Source organism: Canis aureus, chromosome X (genome assembly GCF_053574225.1).
Source record: "Canis aureus isolate CA01 chromosome X, VMU_Caureus_v.1.0, whole genome shotgun sequence".
Taxonomy (NCBI): Eukaryota; Metazoa; Chordata; class Mammalia; order Carnivora; family Canidae; genus Canis; species Canis aureus.
This window is the reverse complement of record NC_135649.1, coordinates 53575046-53590921: the sequence shown is the minus strand read 5'-3', so window position 1 is coordinate 53590921 and position 15876 is coordinate 53575046. Positions and strand designations below refer to the sequence as shown.

Here is a 15876-nt window from a genome sequence, read left to right as displayed (position 1 = left end):
AGACTCCCTGCTGAGCAGGGAGCCCAATGCAGGGCTCAATCCCAACACCCTGGGATCATGACCTGACCAGGCACTTAACTGACTGAGCCACCCAGACACCTCAGTATAGTCCTGATTTTTAAGAAGTTCACAATTTGGTAGGTGACACTGATTTGTAAATAGAATATTTTGGAATAAATGCTGTAACTAAAGTATGTATAAATCACCCTAGGAAAACAAAAAGAATTTGTTCAGGGAACTCAAGAAAGGCTCATTAGTACCATTCTCCATGAATGACCCTTTTCCCTACTACTGCTGCTCCCAGCATACCTTCTTAATCACCCATGACACTTAATTCAGTCTAGTATGTATTAAACGCCAAGTGTTTGTAAGTTACCATGTTGTTTACTGGTGCTAGCTCTTACTAGCTGTGTGATCTAGGTGAAGCTACCTAAACACTCTAAACCTTGTCCCTAATCTCTGAAATGGGTATATTAATAACCAACTAATATGGATGTTTTGAGATTTAAAAAAATTATATGGATCCACAAAAGACATTGATTAGCCAAAGCAATCTTGAAAAAGAAAAAATGAGGTATCTCCATTCCAGATTTCAAGTTCTATTACAAAGTGGTAGTAATTAAAATAGTGTGGTACTGGCATAAAAATAGGCACACAGTTCAATGGAACAGAATAGGAAATGCAGAAGTAAACCCACAACTATATGGTCAATTAATCTTTGACAAAGGAGGAATGAATATACAAAGCAAAAAATATAGGTTCTTCAACAAATGGTGTTGGGAAAACTGGACAACTACATGCAAAAGAAAAAAAACTGGACCACTTTCTTTCACTGTAAAAGAGTAGATTATAATTGTAGAATGAGAAAGTGACTTTTGAGTATAGATCTTTAATGAATGAAGGAGCTAGCCATGTAAGTGAGTAAAAGTAAAACTTTCCAAGCAAATAGAAAGCACCAGCAATGGCTCTGAGTAAGACACATGCCTGGTGAAGTCAGGGAGCTAGGAAGCAAGCATGGTTGAAGGCCATGGTAAGAAATAACATAGCTAGAGACACTATCATGGTGATAATGGGTCCTGATCACTGAAGGACTTTCAAGTTATGGTAATAACTTACTCTTTGTGAAGACAAGAAGTTAAAGTAGGCTCTCATCTATCTGAATCCAAAGTCTGTCTTCAGTAATTATTCCGATTAAAAATTTGAACTTTATTATATAAGTTGTAAAGAACCATTAGATTTATTGAAGGAAGAGAGTGCCATGGTCATATGCAGTTTTAAGAAGCATATGTAGGTTGAATCATATAGGACAAAATGAGGTAGAGAAAATGGAATGTTATTCTACCTTCTCATAGATTATCTCCACAGAGTTACCACTTATGTTTAAAAAATGAACTATCAGGGCAGCCCCGGTAGCGAAGCGGTTTAGCGCCGCCTGCAGCTCAGGGTGTGATCCTGGAGACCTGGGATCGAGTCCCATGTCAGGCTCTCTGCATGGAGCCTGCTTCTCCCTCTGCTTGTGTCTCTGCCTCTCTCCCTCTCTGTCTGTCATGAATAAATAAATAAAATCTTTAAAAAAATGAACTATCACCTTATTCCAAAAGCTGCTTCATTCACAAGTCATGACTTTGTTACTAACATGATACACCCATTCTTTTAATAACCAGAATTTAAAACTCTGATTTTTCCCTTTCTCTCATTCCAGATAGTTTTTCAATGACTATCCTGTTTGTCTTTACAATATGTCTTGAATTTGTTCTTTGCCTTTTTTATGTATATCCTAGTTATTATTCTAATTTTACCAGTCCTTGACATTTGCCATCAAATTACTCCATATGTCATCTCTTTTTTGTATAATTTTGTTTTTTCCTAAGTTCTCAGCTCCCTGAGGCTTTGAAGTTACCATGCATCATCTATCTCTGATCCTTATTGTTCAGCACAGTCCTTACAGTGGATCACTGAATGTACTTCTACATTCATATTTTCTTTGCTCCTAACCTGCCTCCCCTTATAACCATATGTTGTTCCATTTCCTGAGCAACACAATATAATTTTATTCTGGCATTCACTGTTACCTAACTCTCAACAAATATGGTGTTCTGGAAACATCAACCTAATAAGTCAAACTTTCTGTATATGTATGGGTATGTACACACACATGCATACACACACATGAAAAGAGTTTAATATAGAAGTATTACTCTTATACCCATGCAAGTGGGAACTTATGTGGAGAAAAAAATCTTAAGTCAGAAAAATTTATTGCCTACCTAGTATGTTGTAGCATTCTCCTAGGTTCTGTGAATAAAAAATATTAAGAAAACAAGGTCTCTAGCCTTGAAAAAACTCATATTGCCTGGAAGAAACTACTGTGTGTGGTGCCCGGGTAGCTCAGTCAGTTAACTGCCTATGGTTCAAGTCATGATCTCAGGGTCCTGGGATCAAGCCCTGGCTTTGGGCTCTCGGCTCAGGAAGAAGTCTGCTTCTCCCATTTTTCTCTCCTTCTGCCCCTCCCTCCTCTTATGCGCATGTTCTCTCTAGCTCAAATAAATAAATAAATAAATAAATAAATAAAATCTGAAAAAAAAAACTACTGTGTTAAAATGTTTACAGTGAAGGAACACAGCTCAAAAGAAAGGCATTAATTATTAATAAGATAGAAATGTGTCCAGATGGAAGGTGGTAGTTGAGTTGTCTTAAAATATGAGTAGGTATTCACATGGTAAATAGAAGAAAAACAGGGAGATGGGAAGGAAGTCTAGAGAGAGAGCAAGATGTGCAAAAGCACAGTGGTATGGCATTACATGGTATGTTCATCATCTGTAATCAGACCAAAGAGATGGGCATGCATCACAAAGCAGCAGGAGAGACATTAGAAAAGTAGGCAAGGACCAGCTCACAAAGGGCCTTATATGCAAAACCAAGAAGTTTGTATGCTTTTCTAGTAGATGAGGGGAGACTTTGTAATGGAAACTTTAAGTGGATTCTTATTATCTTTTCAGAATTAAACATTTGAAAACTAAGATCTGCGTGAAGAGGTTAAATTTACTAAAATGGTTTAGTTTAAAGAACAGGATGCATAAGAGAGCTTTCACTCTGTAAGAAGTGGTTATACATAGGATAGTGACCAGTTATTTTCATTTCCCACAGAGGACAGAGTAAAGAGAAATAGGCTTAAGTCTCAGCAGAGGGGAAAATTACCTACAGAAGGGGTCCTTCACAAAAAGATAGAGTGTGACTCACATGGATGATTAAAATGTTGTTGTCTCAGGCTCTCTGGCTGTGTGCTGGCTTCTGTGTGCTCAAAACCACCTAATTTCAAAAACAGGGCAAAGACTAGATTTTTCAGGCTTGAATGAAAGTGTTTGAAATAAAAAAATATTTTACACAGCAACTAATTATTCAGATATTTTGCTATCTGCCTAACCTATAGTGTTGGAAATGTATTGGAACATGTCAAATGTGAATATCAATTCTCATAATACAGCATTCATATTTATTAGAAAAAAGATAAACTATCAGAATTTGCTATAGATATAATGGTTGTTCTGTTAAAGGTATTTTATATTCATATACCATTTCAGAAAGTTACTAAAGAATAGGTACATGCAATTACCTATTAAATTCAGTTATTAATCTTGACGTGTAACATCTTTTTGGTCAGATGATTACAATTAAAATAAGACTATGGTTTATTAAATGATGGTGCTATATCAGTGAATATAAGTGAATTACTCTTATTTTTATTGTTATTATTTGATAACAGCTTATTAAGATATTATAAAACATTTTTAGCTCTTTCAGATATTTCCAATTTCTGGAACTGCTGTTTGTGTTTTTATTATGTGGAAATATATGCAAGACATAAGATTGTAGGGTATACTTTTCATCATTTTGTGTCTTATAAAGAGAAGTCATATATCTTTTTCATCTTTTTCATACTGCTGCCTAACTATGGCTGGTGAAAGGAAGACAGGGAAAGCATAAGGCAGAGTTTCCAAAAGGCACTTGGCTCCTAATGGAAGCAAACCTTGAAATGTTGACAGTATAGCCACTACTGAGACTTAGGCAATCTGGACAAGTTTTAATGGAATATTTGATGTTAATGTAAAATTAACATAATTTCGAGTTAACCAGATATCAAATGGAAATCAATTTTTCTTTCTTAATAAACTAATTCAAACACTTTGAAAGTGATTTTGTACATACTCAGATTAGATTATTTTGTATTACCCTAAGAGCTGTATATATCCTGCTAGTATACTTTGAAGAGTAAATTATTGGATAAATGCCATTAACCTTTAGAATTGATAAAGGTGAATGTTCTTAGTTGCCTTCTGTGTTGACATTGAACAACACAGTAGGTCCTGAGAGAGACAGTGCATAATGTGTGAATGGTTTAGATGTAGTAAGAGAGGCTTAAGATATGATAATGCAAAGTAAATATAATAAGCCAAAAATTATTTTCCCCTATATTTTAATAGTATATATTTATTTTAAAATGATTGCCCTAAGGGTCGTACATATAGAGAAAAATTAAAAAGACCACATATTTGTCACGGTTATTCCCTGCCAATTTGAAACCTTAAAATAGACTCTCTGTATGAAATTATTTTAAAAATAAATATTGCAATACAGTTTCAACAATTTGTCTCTCATACCAACTAAGGTATTCCTCAACTTGACAAAACAGGCACTTGTCCGTTTTTGCCTATTCTTTGAAGGAAATATTAAAGTTTTTTTTTAAGATTTTATTTATTTATTCATGAAAGACAGAGAGAGAGAGAGGGAGGTAGAGACACAGGCAGAGGGAGAAGCAGGCTCCATGCAGGGAGCCTGACATGGGACTTGATCCCGGGACTCCAGGATCATGCCCTGGGCCGAAGGCAGGTGCTAAACTGCTGAGCCACCCAGGGATACCCAGTTATTTTTTTTAAGTATATCCATGTTGTCTGCAACTCCCTGATTTCAACAGATACCAAATATTTATTTAGCTGAAATGTTATGTTTCATTTATCATTTTGGAATGTAACCATTGACTCCACTAAATTTCTTAATAGAAATTAAATTAATGGACCTGATTCTGAATAAATATATATCAATTAAAATCTGTTTCTGAAAAGTAAGTATTCATAAGAATGCATGCCAAAAGCTAGTTTTTAAATCACTCATAAATTTGACATATGAGCACAATGCTATTTTTTTTGGTTTTTGTGTTTTCCTCTCCAGTATTGGCCATGTGCATTTAAAATACCTAAAATATATACATATTTGTACAATTTGGTGTCCTGAAAAATTGGGTGGGATTTTATTGTTGTTGTTGTTAGTGGTGATCATGGTGTGTGTGTCTGTATAGTCTCCACAGAGTTTATAAAATATAGTTCAATTCTCTTTCCTTTGAGGAAGATGTACCATCAATTTTCTCTAAGCACCTAATGTTTTTAGTATTTAGGAATTCAGGTAATTTCTAAGAAAAAAAAAAGAAAATGTGAATTTTCTCATAAATTGTAGTATCTAACCTACTCTGAAATTGAGGCACTTTATAAATATGTAACACTGTAATCCCAAGTAAACACCTTTCTTTAGAAAAGTGAACCCCCCATTGATTCCTCTAGAGCACAAGCCTTACTTAACACAAATTGCCCTTGAGGTTTTATTGCTGTTTGTTCTTGTAGTTTGTCCTTAAATTGTGTCATTTTAACTTTGTAGTACTTGAAAGTATTAGGTAGATCAGCAAGATAATGCAAAATGTCTTGGGAGGTTTTTATGACTGCTTCAATTTCCTCCCTGGTTATTAGCCTGTTCAGGTTTTCTATTTCTTCCTGTTCCAGTTTTGATACTTTGTGCCTTTCTAGGATGCGTCCATTTCTTCTAGATTGCCTAATTTTTTGGTGTATAGCTGTTCATAATATGTTTTTACAATCGTTTGTATTTCCTTGGTGTTGGTAGTGATCTCTCCTTTCTCATTGATGATTTTATTAATTTGAGTCTTCTCTCTCTTCTTTTTACTAATATTAACCAGCCTTAGCTGGTTAATATTTTATCTATCTTATTAATTCTTTCAGAGAACCAACTCCTGGTTCTGTTGCTCTGTTCCACAGTTCTTCTGGTCTCGATTTCGTTGAGTTCTGCTCAAATCTTCATTAACTCTCTTCTTCTCCTGGGTGTAGGATCTATTTGCTATTTTTTCTCTAGCTCCTTTATGTGTAAGGTTAGCTTTTGTATTTGAGTTGTTTCCAGTTTTTGAATGGATGCTTGTATTGCGATGTATTTCCCCCCTCAGGACTGCTTTTGCTGCATCCCAAAGTTTTGTACGGTTGTATCTTCATTCTCATTAATTTCCATGAATCTTTTTAATTCTTCCTTAATTTCCTGGTGACCCTTTCATCTTTTAGCAGGATGGTCCTTAACCTCCACGTGTTTGAGCTCCTTCCAAACTTCTTGTTGTGATTTAGTTCTAATTTCAAGGCATTATGGTCTGAGAATATGCAGGGAACAATCCCAATCTTTTGGTATCAGTTCAGACCCGATTTGTGACCCAGTATGTGGTCTATTCTGGAGAAAGTTCCATGTGCACTTGAGAAGAATGTGTATTCAGTTGAGTTTGGATGTAAAGTTCTGTAGATATCTGTGAAATCCATCTGGTCCAGTGTATCATTTAAAGCTCTCGTTTCTTTAGGGATGTTGTGCTTAGAAGACCTATCGAGGGTAGAAAGAGCTAGATTGAAGTCACCAAGTATAAGTGTATTATTATCTAAGTATTTCTTCACTTTGGTTATTAATGATTGATATATTTGGCAGCTCCCACATTCGGGCATATATATTGAGGATTGTTAAGTCCTCTTGTTGGATAGATCCTTTAATTATGATATAGTCCAGGGCCAGATGGTTTCCCAGGGGAATTCTATCAAACGTTTAAAGAAGAAACCATACCTATTCTACTAAAGCTGCTGGAAAGATAGAAAGAGATAGAGTACTTCCAAATTCGTTCTATGAGGCCAGCATCACAATAATTCCAAAACCAGACAAAGACCCCACCAAAAAGGAGAATTACAGACCAATATCCCTGATGAACATGGATGCAAAAATTCTCAACAAGATACTAGCCAATAGGATCCAACATTACATTAAGAAAATTATTCACCATGACCAAGTAGGATTTATCCCCGGGACACAAGGCTGGTTCAACACCCATAAAACAATCAATGTGATTCATCATAACAGCAAGAGAAAAACCAAGAACCATATGATCCTCTCATTAGATGCAGAGAAAGCATTTGACAAAATACAGCATCCATTTCTGATCAAAACTCTTCAGAGTGTAGGGATAGAGGGAACATTCCTCAACATCTTAAAAGCCATCTACGAAAAGCCCACAGCAAATATCATTCTCAATGGGGAAGCACTGAGAGCCTTTCCCCTAAGATCAGGAACAAGACAGGGATGTCCACTCTCACCACTGCTATTCAACATAGTACTGGAAGTCCTAGCCTCAGCAGTCAGACAACAAAAAGACATTAAAGGCATTCGAATTGGCAAAGAAGAAGTCAAACTCTCCCTCTTCGCCGATGACATGATACTCTACATAGAAAAACCAAAAGTCTCCACCCCAAGATTGCTAGAACTCATACAGCAATTTGGTAGCATGGCAGGATACAAAATCAATGCCCAGAAATCAGTGGCATTTCTATACACTAACAATGAGACTGAAGAAAATGAAATTAAGGAGTCCATCCCATTTACAATTGCACCCAAAAGCATAAGATACCTAGGAATAAACCTAACCAAAGAGGTAAAGGATCTATACCCTAAAAACTATAGAACACTTCTGAAAGAAATTGAGGAAGACACAAAGAGATGGAAAAATATTCCATGCTCATGGATTGGCAGAATTAATATTGTGAAAATGTCAATGTTACCCAGGGCAATTTACATGTTAATGCAATCCCTATCAAAATAACATGGACTTTCTTCAGAGAGTTAGAACAAATTATTTAAAGATTTGTGTGGAATCAGAAAAGACCCTGAATAGCCAGGGGAATTTTAAAAAAGAAAACCAGGGCTGGGGGCATCACAATGCCAGATTTCAGGTTGTACTACAAAGCTGTGGTCCTCAAGACAGTGTGGTACTGGCACAAAAACAGACACCTAGATCAATGGAATAGAATAGAGAACCCAGAAGTGGACCCTCAACTTTATGGTTAACTAATATTCAATAAAGTAGGAAAGACTATCCATTGGAAGAAAGACAGTCTCTTCAATAAATGGTGCTGGGAAAATTGGACATCCACATGCAGAAGAATGAAACTAGACCACTCTCTTTCACCATACACAGAAATAAACTCAAAATGGATGAAAGATCTAAATGTGTGACAAGATTCCATCAAAATCCTAGAGAAGAACCCAGGCAACACCCTTTTTGAACTTGGCCACAGTAACTTCTTGCAAGATACATCCACGAAGGCAAAAGAAACAAAAGCAAAAATGAACTATTGGGACTTCATCAAGATAAGAAGCTTTTGCACAGCAAAGGATACAGTCAACAAAACTAAAAGACAACCTACAGAGTGGGAGAAGATATTTGCAAATGACCTATCAGATAAAGGGCTAGTATCCAAAATCTATAAAGAACTTATGAAACTCAACACCAAAGAAACAAACAATGCAATCATGAAATGGGCAAAAGACATGAAGAGAAATCTCACAGAGGAAGACATAGACATGGCCAACATGTACAGGAGAAAATGCTCTGCATCACTTGCCAGCAGGGAAATCCAAATCAAAAGCACAATGAGATCCCACCTCACACCAGTGAGAATGGGGGAAATTAACAAGGCAGGAAACCACAAATGTTGGAGAGGATGTGGAGAAAAGGGAACCCTCTTGCACTGTTGGTGGGAATGTGAACTGGTGCAGCCACTCTGGAAAACTGTGTGGAGGTTCCTTAAAGAGTTAAAAATAGACCTGCCCTACGACCCAGCAATTGCCCTGTTGGGGATTTACCCCAAAGATACAGATGCAATGAAACGCCGGGACACCTGCACCCCGATGTTTCTAGCAGCAATGTCCACAATAGCCAAACTGTGGAAGGAGCCTCGGTGTCCATTGAAAGATGAATGGATAAAGAAGATGTGGTTTATGTATACAATGGAATATTAGCCATTAGAAACGACATACCCACCATTTGCTTCAACGTGGATGGAACTGGAGGGTATTATGCTGAGTGAAGAAAATCAATGGAGAAGGACAAACATTATATGTTCTCATTCATTTGGGGAATATAAATAATAGTGAAAGGGAATATAAGGGAAGGGAGAAGAAATGTGTGGGAAATATCAGAAAAGGAGACAGAACATAAAGACTCCTAACTCTGGGAAACGAACTAAGGGTGGTAGAAGGGGAGGAGGGCGGGGGGTGAGAATGAATGGGTGACGGGCACTGGGGGTTATTCTGTATGTTGGTAAATTGAACACCAATAGAAAGTAAGTTAAAAAAATAAAAAGATAATGCGAAATGTTAAATGTTTCACCTTTGTGGTTAAAGTAATCCCAGAAATTCTGAGAAATCACTGTGACTTGTGACCATCTGAACTGTCAACATCATTTCTGCTGTGGGTGTTTCTTTAGAGCCTTAACCGTATTTCTTTTAAGTTCTCCATATCATGTGGACATGATAAAAGAAAACTCTTTTAACGATTTTATTTATTCCTTTGAGAGAAAGAGATAGAGTAAAATGATTGTTAAATAGCTATAGTACAAAAGAGATTCAGTATGGGTCTGATTGATTTAAATGTAAATTTCTTTTCTTAGTCACTAAAACAATGGGTATTAAATATTCTGGGGCAGCCCGGGTGGCTCAGGGGTTTAGTGCTGCCTTCGGCCCAGGGCGTGATCCTGGAGACCGGGGATCGAGTCCCACATCGGGCTCCCTGCATGGAGCCTGCTTCTCTCTCTGCCTGTGTCTCTGCGCGCCTCTCCTCTCTCTCCCTCTCTTAAATAAATAAAATTTTTAAATAAATAAATAAATAAATATTCTGGGGGCACCTGGGTGACTCAGTCACTTAAACATCTGATTTCAGCTCAGGTCATGATCTCAGGTCCTGGAATCAATCCCGACATCCAGTCTCCTTCTCCCTCTCCCCCTGTTCGTGCAAATAATAAAATCTTTTTAAAAATTGTGTTAATTACCTAAGTATATTCCACAGCCTTTTCATAAACCTGTCTATGAAGAATTTATTCTAAACAGAGTAATCCTTAAAGCTAAAAACCCCAAATCAGTATGCATAACAGTGGGCAAACCCATCATTTCAGGATTATAGAATTAAAACACCAAATAGAATGGGAAAACATAATACTCTTTTCCATTTTTATCCTTTGTTTGTAGGCAAATCCATGATTTCTTTTGCAGCTTAGTCTAGTATGAGTTTTATATTAAAGAAAACACTTAGATTTTCACCATAGATTTTTTTGTCCTATAAAGATTTTTATCATTCTAAATATAACATCTGTTTTCTAAAAGTATCTCTTTGAAAGAAAATACCATAAGTAGAAAAAATATATATTATCACAATTGTTTGGTTAGATTCTATTTATAAATCAGCATAAGAACTTTTCATTTTTTTCTTATTTGATGGCCTATACAAGTAAAGGAGGGTCAAATGTACTTTTTAATATTAATTTTCATCAATACGGGCTACAAATAGATACAAGCTCACAAAAAATTCTAGCTTCTAAGAATAAATTTCTATGATAAAGCAATGTACAAATGCTGATAATATAAACACACATTAACTTTGCCTATAATTATCAATACTTAAATTAATACTCTTTTCTCAGAGTATAGTTCATTTTGCCATAATAACAGGCATTTTAAAATATGTATATAAAATTTAAACTTTCGCTGATTTTGGTCATCTTTTGTATTTTAAAATAATGGTGTTCCTTTTAAAATCTAGAGCATTGTTGCTAGACCCCATTAGGAAGCTTACGCCTAACTTAAAAAAAATTTTGTTAAAGATTCTATTATTTACTTTAGAGAGTGAAAGAGAGAGCATGAGCAGAGGAGGGGCAGAAGGAAAGGGAGAGAATCTCAAATGGACTCCACACTGAGCATGGAGCCTGTCAGGAGAATCAATCTAATGACCCTGAGATTACGACCTAAATCAAAACCAAGAGTCAGACGCTTAACCAACTGAGCCACCCAGGCACCCCTTCATTTTTAAAAAATGTTAAATCATTTGTAATAAATTGAATTCATTCATTTCACTTGTTTAAGAATGAAGTTTATATTTACATTACCCAAAATATACTAAAAATGCTGTATTTCATTCCAGATCAGAGATACTAAGTCAGCAGATCAGAAAACAACTCTCTTGCATTTTATTGCTGAAATTTGTGAGGACAAATACCGGGATATCCTGAAATTTCCTGAAGAACTGGAACATGTAGAAAGTGCAAGCAAAGGTAATTGATAAGTAACTCTTTTGAGACTACTTCTTTCCTGAGTATTATATTTTAAATGATAAGATTAAATAAACATTAATTGTATTTTTTCTGTTTACTGATACTCAAAAAGCAAGGGGATAGTTTCCTTTAGCTTATATTTGATAATATAGTACATTTAATGACCCATTTTTTACTTTATTTTTTAACATTGCTGGGTTATTGAAATTTTCACATCTCTTATCAGATAGTATGTTCATTCATTCATTTCATAAACTCTTAAGTGTATATTGTTTGCAAAGGGACTATACCATGGGCTTTTGATGAAATCAAAATTATTGTGAGACAGTTCTTGCTTGGATGTATTTAAAATCTAGAAGGTAAGAAAAAACATATATACACATACTTTATAAAATAAGGATGAATATGAGAAGTGCTACACAAACAGATAATATACTGTAATTTAGAGGAGAGAAAAAGTTCCTTTTGAATGTATAGATAAGAGAAGAAAGAAGCCAAAGGGTGAAGCATGAGCATAATATTTTTATGGACATGGAAAAAAGGCATGTGAGCAAATAATATAAGCAAAGCACAGTGGCAGATGGATAGAAGAGTGGTCGACTGTTGGGTTGGAGCTGTAATATGATCATCTCAGAGACTTCAGTGTCATGCTAAGTAGTCTGGTCTTGATGTGGTAGGCAGCAGGGCATCATTGAAGGACTAGAATGGATGGGAGTTGGCACTCGTGGAGAACAAGAGAGAGGGAACAAAAGTATCTCCAAGGTTTTAATTTGAGCTAATTTGCTTTGTTGGTTGGTGAATATTGTCTACTTTTGTAAGAAGTTACAAAGTGAAAGAAAGGAGGAAGGATCAAGAAAACATTTTTTGAAGTTGAGATTATATACATGGAGAAGTACATGTTCCTTCCTTGTAAGGAAACTATGCTGTAAATCTTATATTTGAAATTACACTGTAGAATTCCATTTCTCTGTAACTCTGAGGACTTTCAGTAAGACTCAAGAGCATATATCTTTCCCAAGTTTATTACAAACCATACAAACCTGTTAGTGTTCATTGAAGAGGAGAAAAATGTATGTCTATAGAACCCAGAATATTATTTGTATAATATTATTCAGGGGTCAGGGCACCTGGGTGGTTCAGTTGGGTAAGCATCCAACTCTTGATTTCAGCTCACAAAACACATTTGTGATTAGAGTCATATTTACTAACCTGTAATTAATGTGGAATAATATTAACATTTAGAAAATTTGTAATTGGAAATATGAGAAATGTCACAAATAACTACAGTTCTGAAATCAGATCATTTCAGTGCTATCACTAGTTTTTGATTTCCCTTTAACAGAATTTTTTCTAAATTTTGTTTAAAATGTAGATTCAGTTTCAGAAAGATTTTGATAAGTGTATCAAGAATATGTTTAAATTGGGCAGCCCAGGTGGCTCAGTGGTTTAGTGCCGCCTTCGGCCCAGGGCCTGATCCTGGAGTCCCGGGATCGAGTCCCGCATCGGACTCCCTGAGTGGAGCCTGCTTCTCACTCTGCCTGTGTCTCTGACTCTCTCTCTCTCTCATTCTGTATCTCTCATGAATAAGTAAATAAAATCTTTAAAAAAAAAGAATATTTTTAAATAAAATGATGTCAATTTTACATTGATTTTGTTAATTCCTAATTTTTAGGTTATTAGTTCTTACATTGAGGATACTTTACAAGACTATATCTGATAAACATTTTTGGTCAAAATAATCTGGAACAACTCTAATGAAATATAGAGTGAAACTTAAATCAGCTTTGATTTCTTAAGTCTAAATGCTAGCTCATCTATGTCTATAATTTCATACATACTTTTAGTCACTACTGCTATTGATGAAGTTAGCCAATAGAGCACAGCCTTCTTAGTTAGATATTACAAAGTTATAATCCTAGCTGTATAACTTCTTGTTCTGTAACCTTGAGCTAGTAATTTAAATTTCTAAGTTTTTGTTTCCTCATCTGTAAAATGAAAATGATAGAAGATCATCTGAGTTGAATGACATGTTTAAAGCATTGAATAAAAGGCTTAGCACACTGTAGACATATAGTTGTTGCTATACTACTATCTTTATTAGTAGTATTAATCATAATATCTGACATACTACTATAGATATTGTAGTTGCTGCTATTGTCTTGTTAGAAGGGGATAATCATTTTTCCTGTGTCTGGGATTTTGGTAAATACTTTCATATTTTTATTTTATAGTACCACCAACTTCTTTCTCCCTATCTCTTTCATGAGCAAAATTCCTTTGTTGTATTTTGATCATTTCTGCTTTTCTATATTCTTCCTGCCAGTGTTTTCAAAAGACTGTTGTCAGAAATCCTCTGTATCATTGTTAGAGGCACAGCAATCCCCACTCTCAAGTTATTTTGACTAGTTCTTTTTTTTCCCCTATGAAATTCAGTCTCAACTGAAATTCTTAAGTGCATTCCACTTGCTTGCATCCCTCTTTCATTTCCACCTATTTCTCATTTCAGTGTGCCAAGATATTTTCTCTTGAGCCATTTTATTCCTTTCTGATAATCCTTTCTCTGTGTGTGATTTCATGCTGCATCCCATGCCTAGAAATCTCTCCTGCCCTGTCCTCTAGGACAACTGATTCATTTGTCAAATCCCTGTTTAGAACCTTTTTTCTTTTTTTTTTTTTGGAATCCATTTTTTAAAAGAATGTTTTGCTACTAAAGCCCTAGGAGGAAGTACTCTGGAATTTAGTCTATAGGGAAAAACAAAAAACAGAAAACAAAAAAACAGGGTAAAAGGTCAAGCCAATTACCTTTTATTTATAGTTAAATACTTTTCCTTGGTATTTCAGTCTAACTTGTCTTGTTGGCTTAATATATGTTCAGTCTTGTTTGAATCACATTGTGTACTGTACATAGCATGTATATAGTCATCCAACAAAAAACAAATAGATCAGTACTATATCATCAATTTTATTTGATGATGGACTGTATTGATGTGAAATGATCACCTTCAAAAATATAAAAAGTAAAAAAAAATGCAAAATGCACCTTTCTTTTCAAACTAGAGGGATATCAATAATATGAAACTAATTAAGTTAATGATTGAATTATATAACTTATATTTGTATTTTTAAAGATTTATTCATTTATTTGAGAGAGAGAGCAGGTGGGGAGTGGCAGAGGGAGGGATAGATTCTCAAGCTGACTCTCCACTGAACGTGGAGCCTGACACATGGCTGAGTCTCATAACCCTGAGATCATGACCCAAGTTGAAATCAGGAGTGGGGTGCTTAATCAACTGAGCCACACAGGTGCCCCTATAACTTACATTTAGAGAACAATTGTATGGCTACTAATAACTTATCTATGTTTTGGGATTTTTGGAACCCAAGTATCCATTTTGATAACATAAATATCTTTTCTGCATGGTATAGCAATCGGATTTATTTCAGTTGAGTAGTAGAGTTATAGGCCTCAAATTAACTAACAAAAAAATACAGTGAAAAGAAAACTGATGGTAGGAAATATGTGAGATCTGTGGAAAATTTATTTTATAACTGTATTTATTCTTTAGCTAAGCTTCTAAAATTGTGTGTATCTTTGAATATGCAAAGCTATGGTATAAACTTAGCATGTTTTCCTAGAGCTCTGTTAATTCAGATATTGAGGGAAATGTCATTTGTACATTAAAATAGATATATATTATGAAACAATTCAAAATCCACATGAAATTTTTAAAATAAAACAGGTGACTCCAAGGAAAGTTCACATTTGCAATAGATCCCTAAGGTGTGTGTTCAATCTTCTCTTCCATTTGGGGTACTTGGGTGAGACAAGTTTATGAAGCATTGCCTAAAGAATGGTATAATGATTTTGGTTTGGTTTCACTTATTTATCTATTTAGTTATTTCCAGGAGTGAAGAGGCAAGCCAGCAGGCTAAGGGACTACAGTACCTTACTTTTTTCCAAGCAGACATTCCCATATCCCTAATGAAGTTCAGCATCAAACACTACAGTGTAATTTTATTACCAGTGAAATCAATAAAATAATATTGCTCTGGTCATTTTATTCTAGGTTAAATCATAAATCTCCAAGTATTCTCACTCATGTTTGACATACTGATGAGTCTTGAGAGAGAAAAAAAAATGGTTGCTATAGAGATTCCAATGTCTCTAAAATATTTAAAATACTTTAAAAGATAATTTATTTGAGAGACAGGGCATGATCAATGGGGAGGGGCAGAAGAAGAGGGAGAAGTAGACTCCTCACTGAGTAGGGAGCCCAACTCAGGGCTTGATCCCAGAACTGTGGGATCATTAGCTGAGCTGAAGGCAGACACTTAACCAACTGAGCCACCCAGGTGCCCCTAGAAGACTTCCGATAAACCACAATTACCTTTTCTTTAATGATTAGTTTAAAGATTG

General features: G+C 35.3%; 1 protein-coding gene across 6 annotated transcripts in view; it reads left to right on the top strand.

Moving 5' to 3' along the window:
* Window positions 1-15876, top strand: part of DIAPH2 (diaphanous related formin 2) — a 1055757-nt gene that overhangs the window by 564167 nt on the left and 475714 nt on the right. For all 6 annotated transcript variants that reach the window (XM_077888176.1, XM_077888175.1, XM_077888173.1 and 3 more), the window contains one exon: window positions 11330-11459. In XM_077888176.1, coding sequence (XP_077744302.1) covers window positions 11330-11459 — 130 coding nt within the window. The remainder of the gene's footprint in view (window positions 1-11329; window positions 11460-15876) is intronic.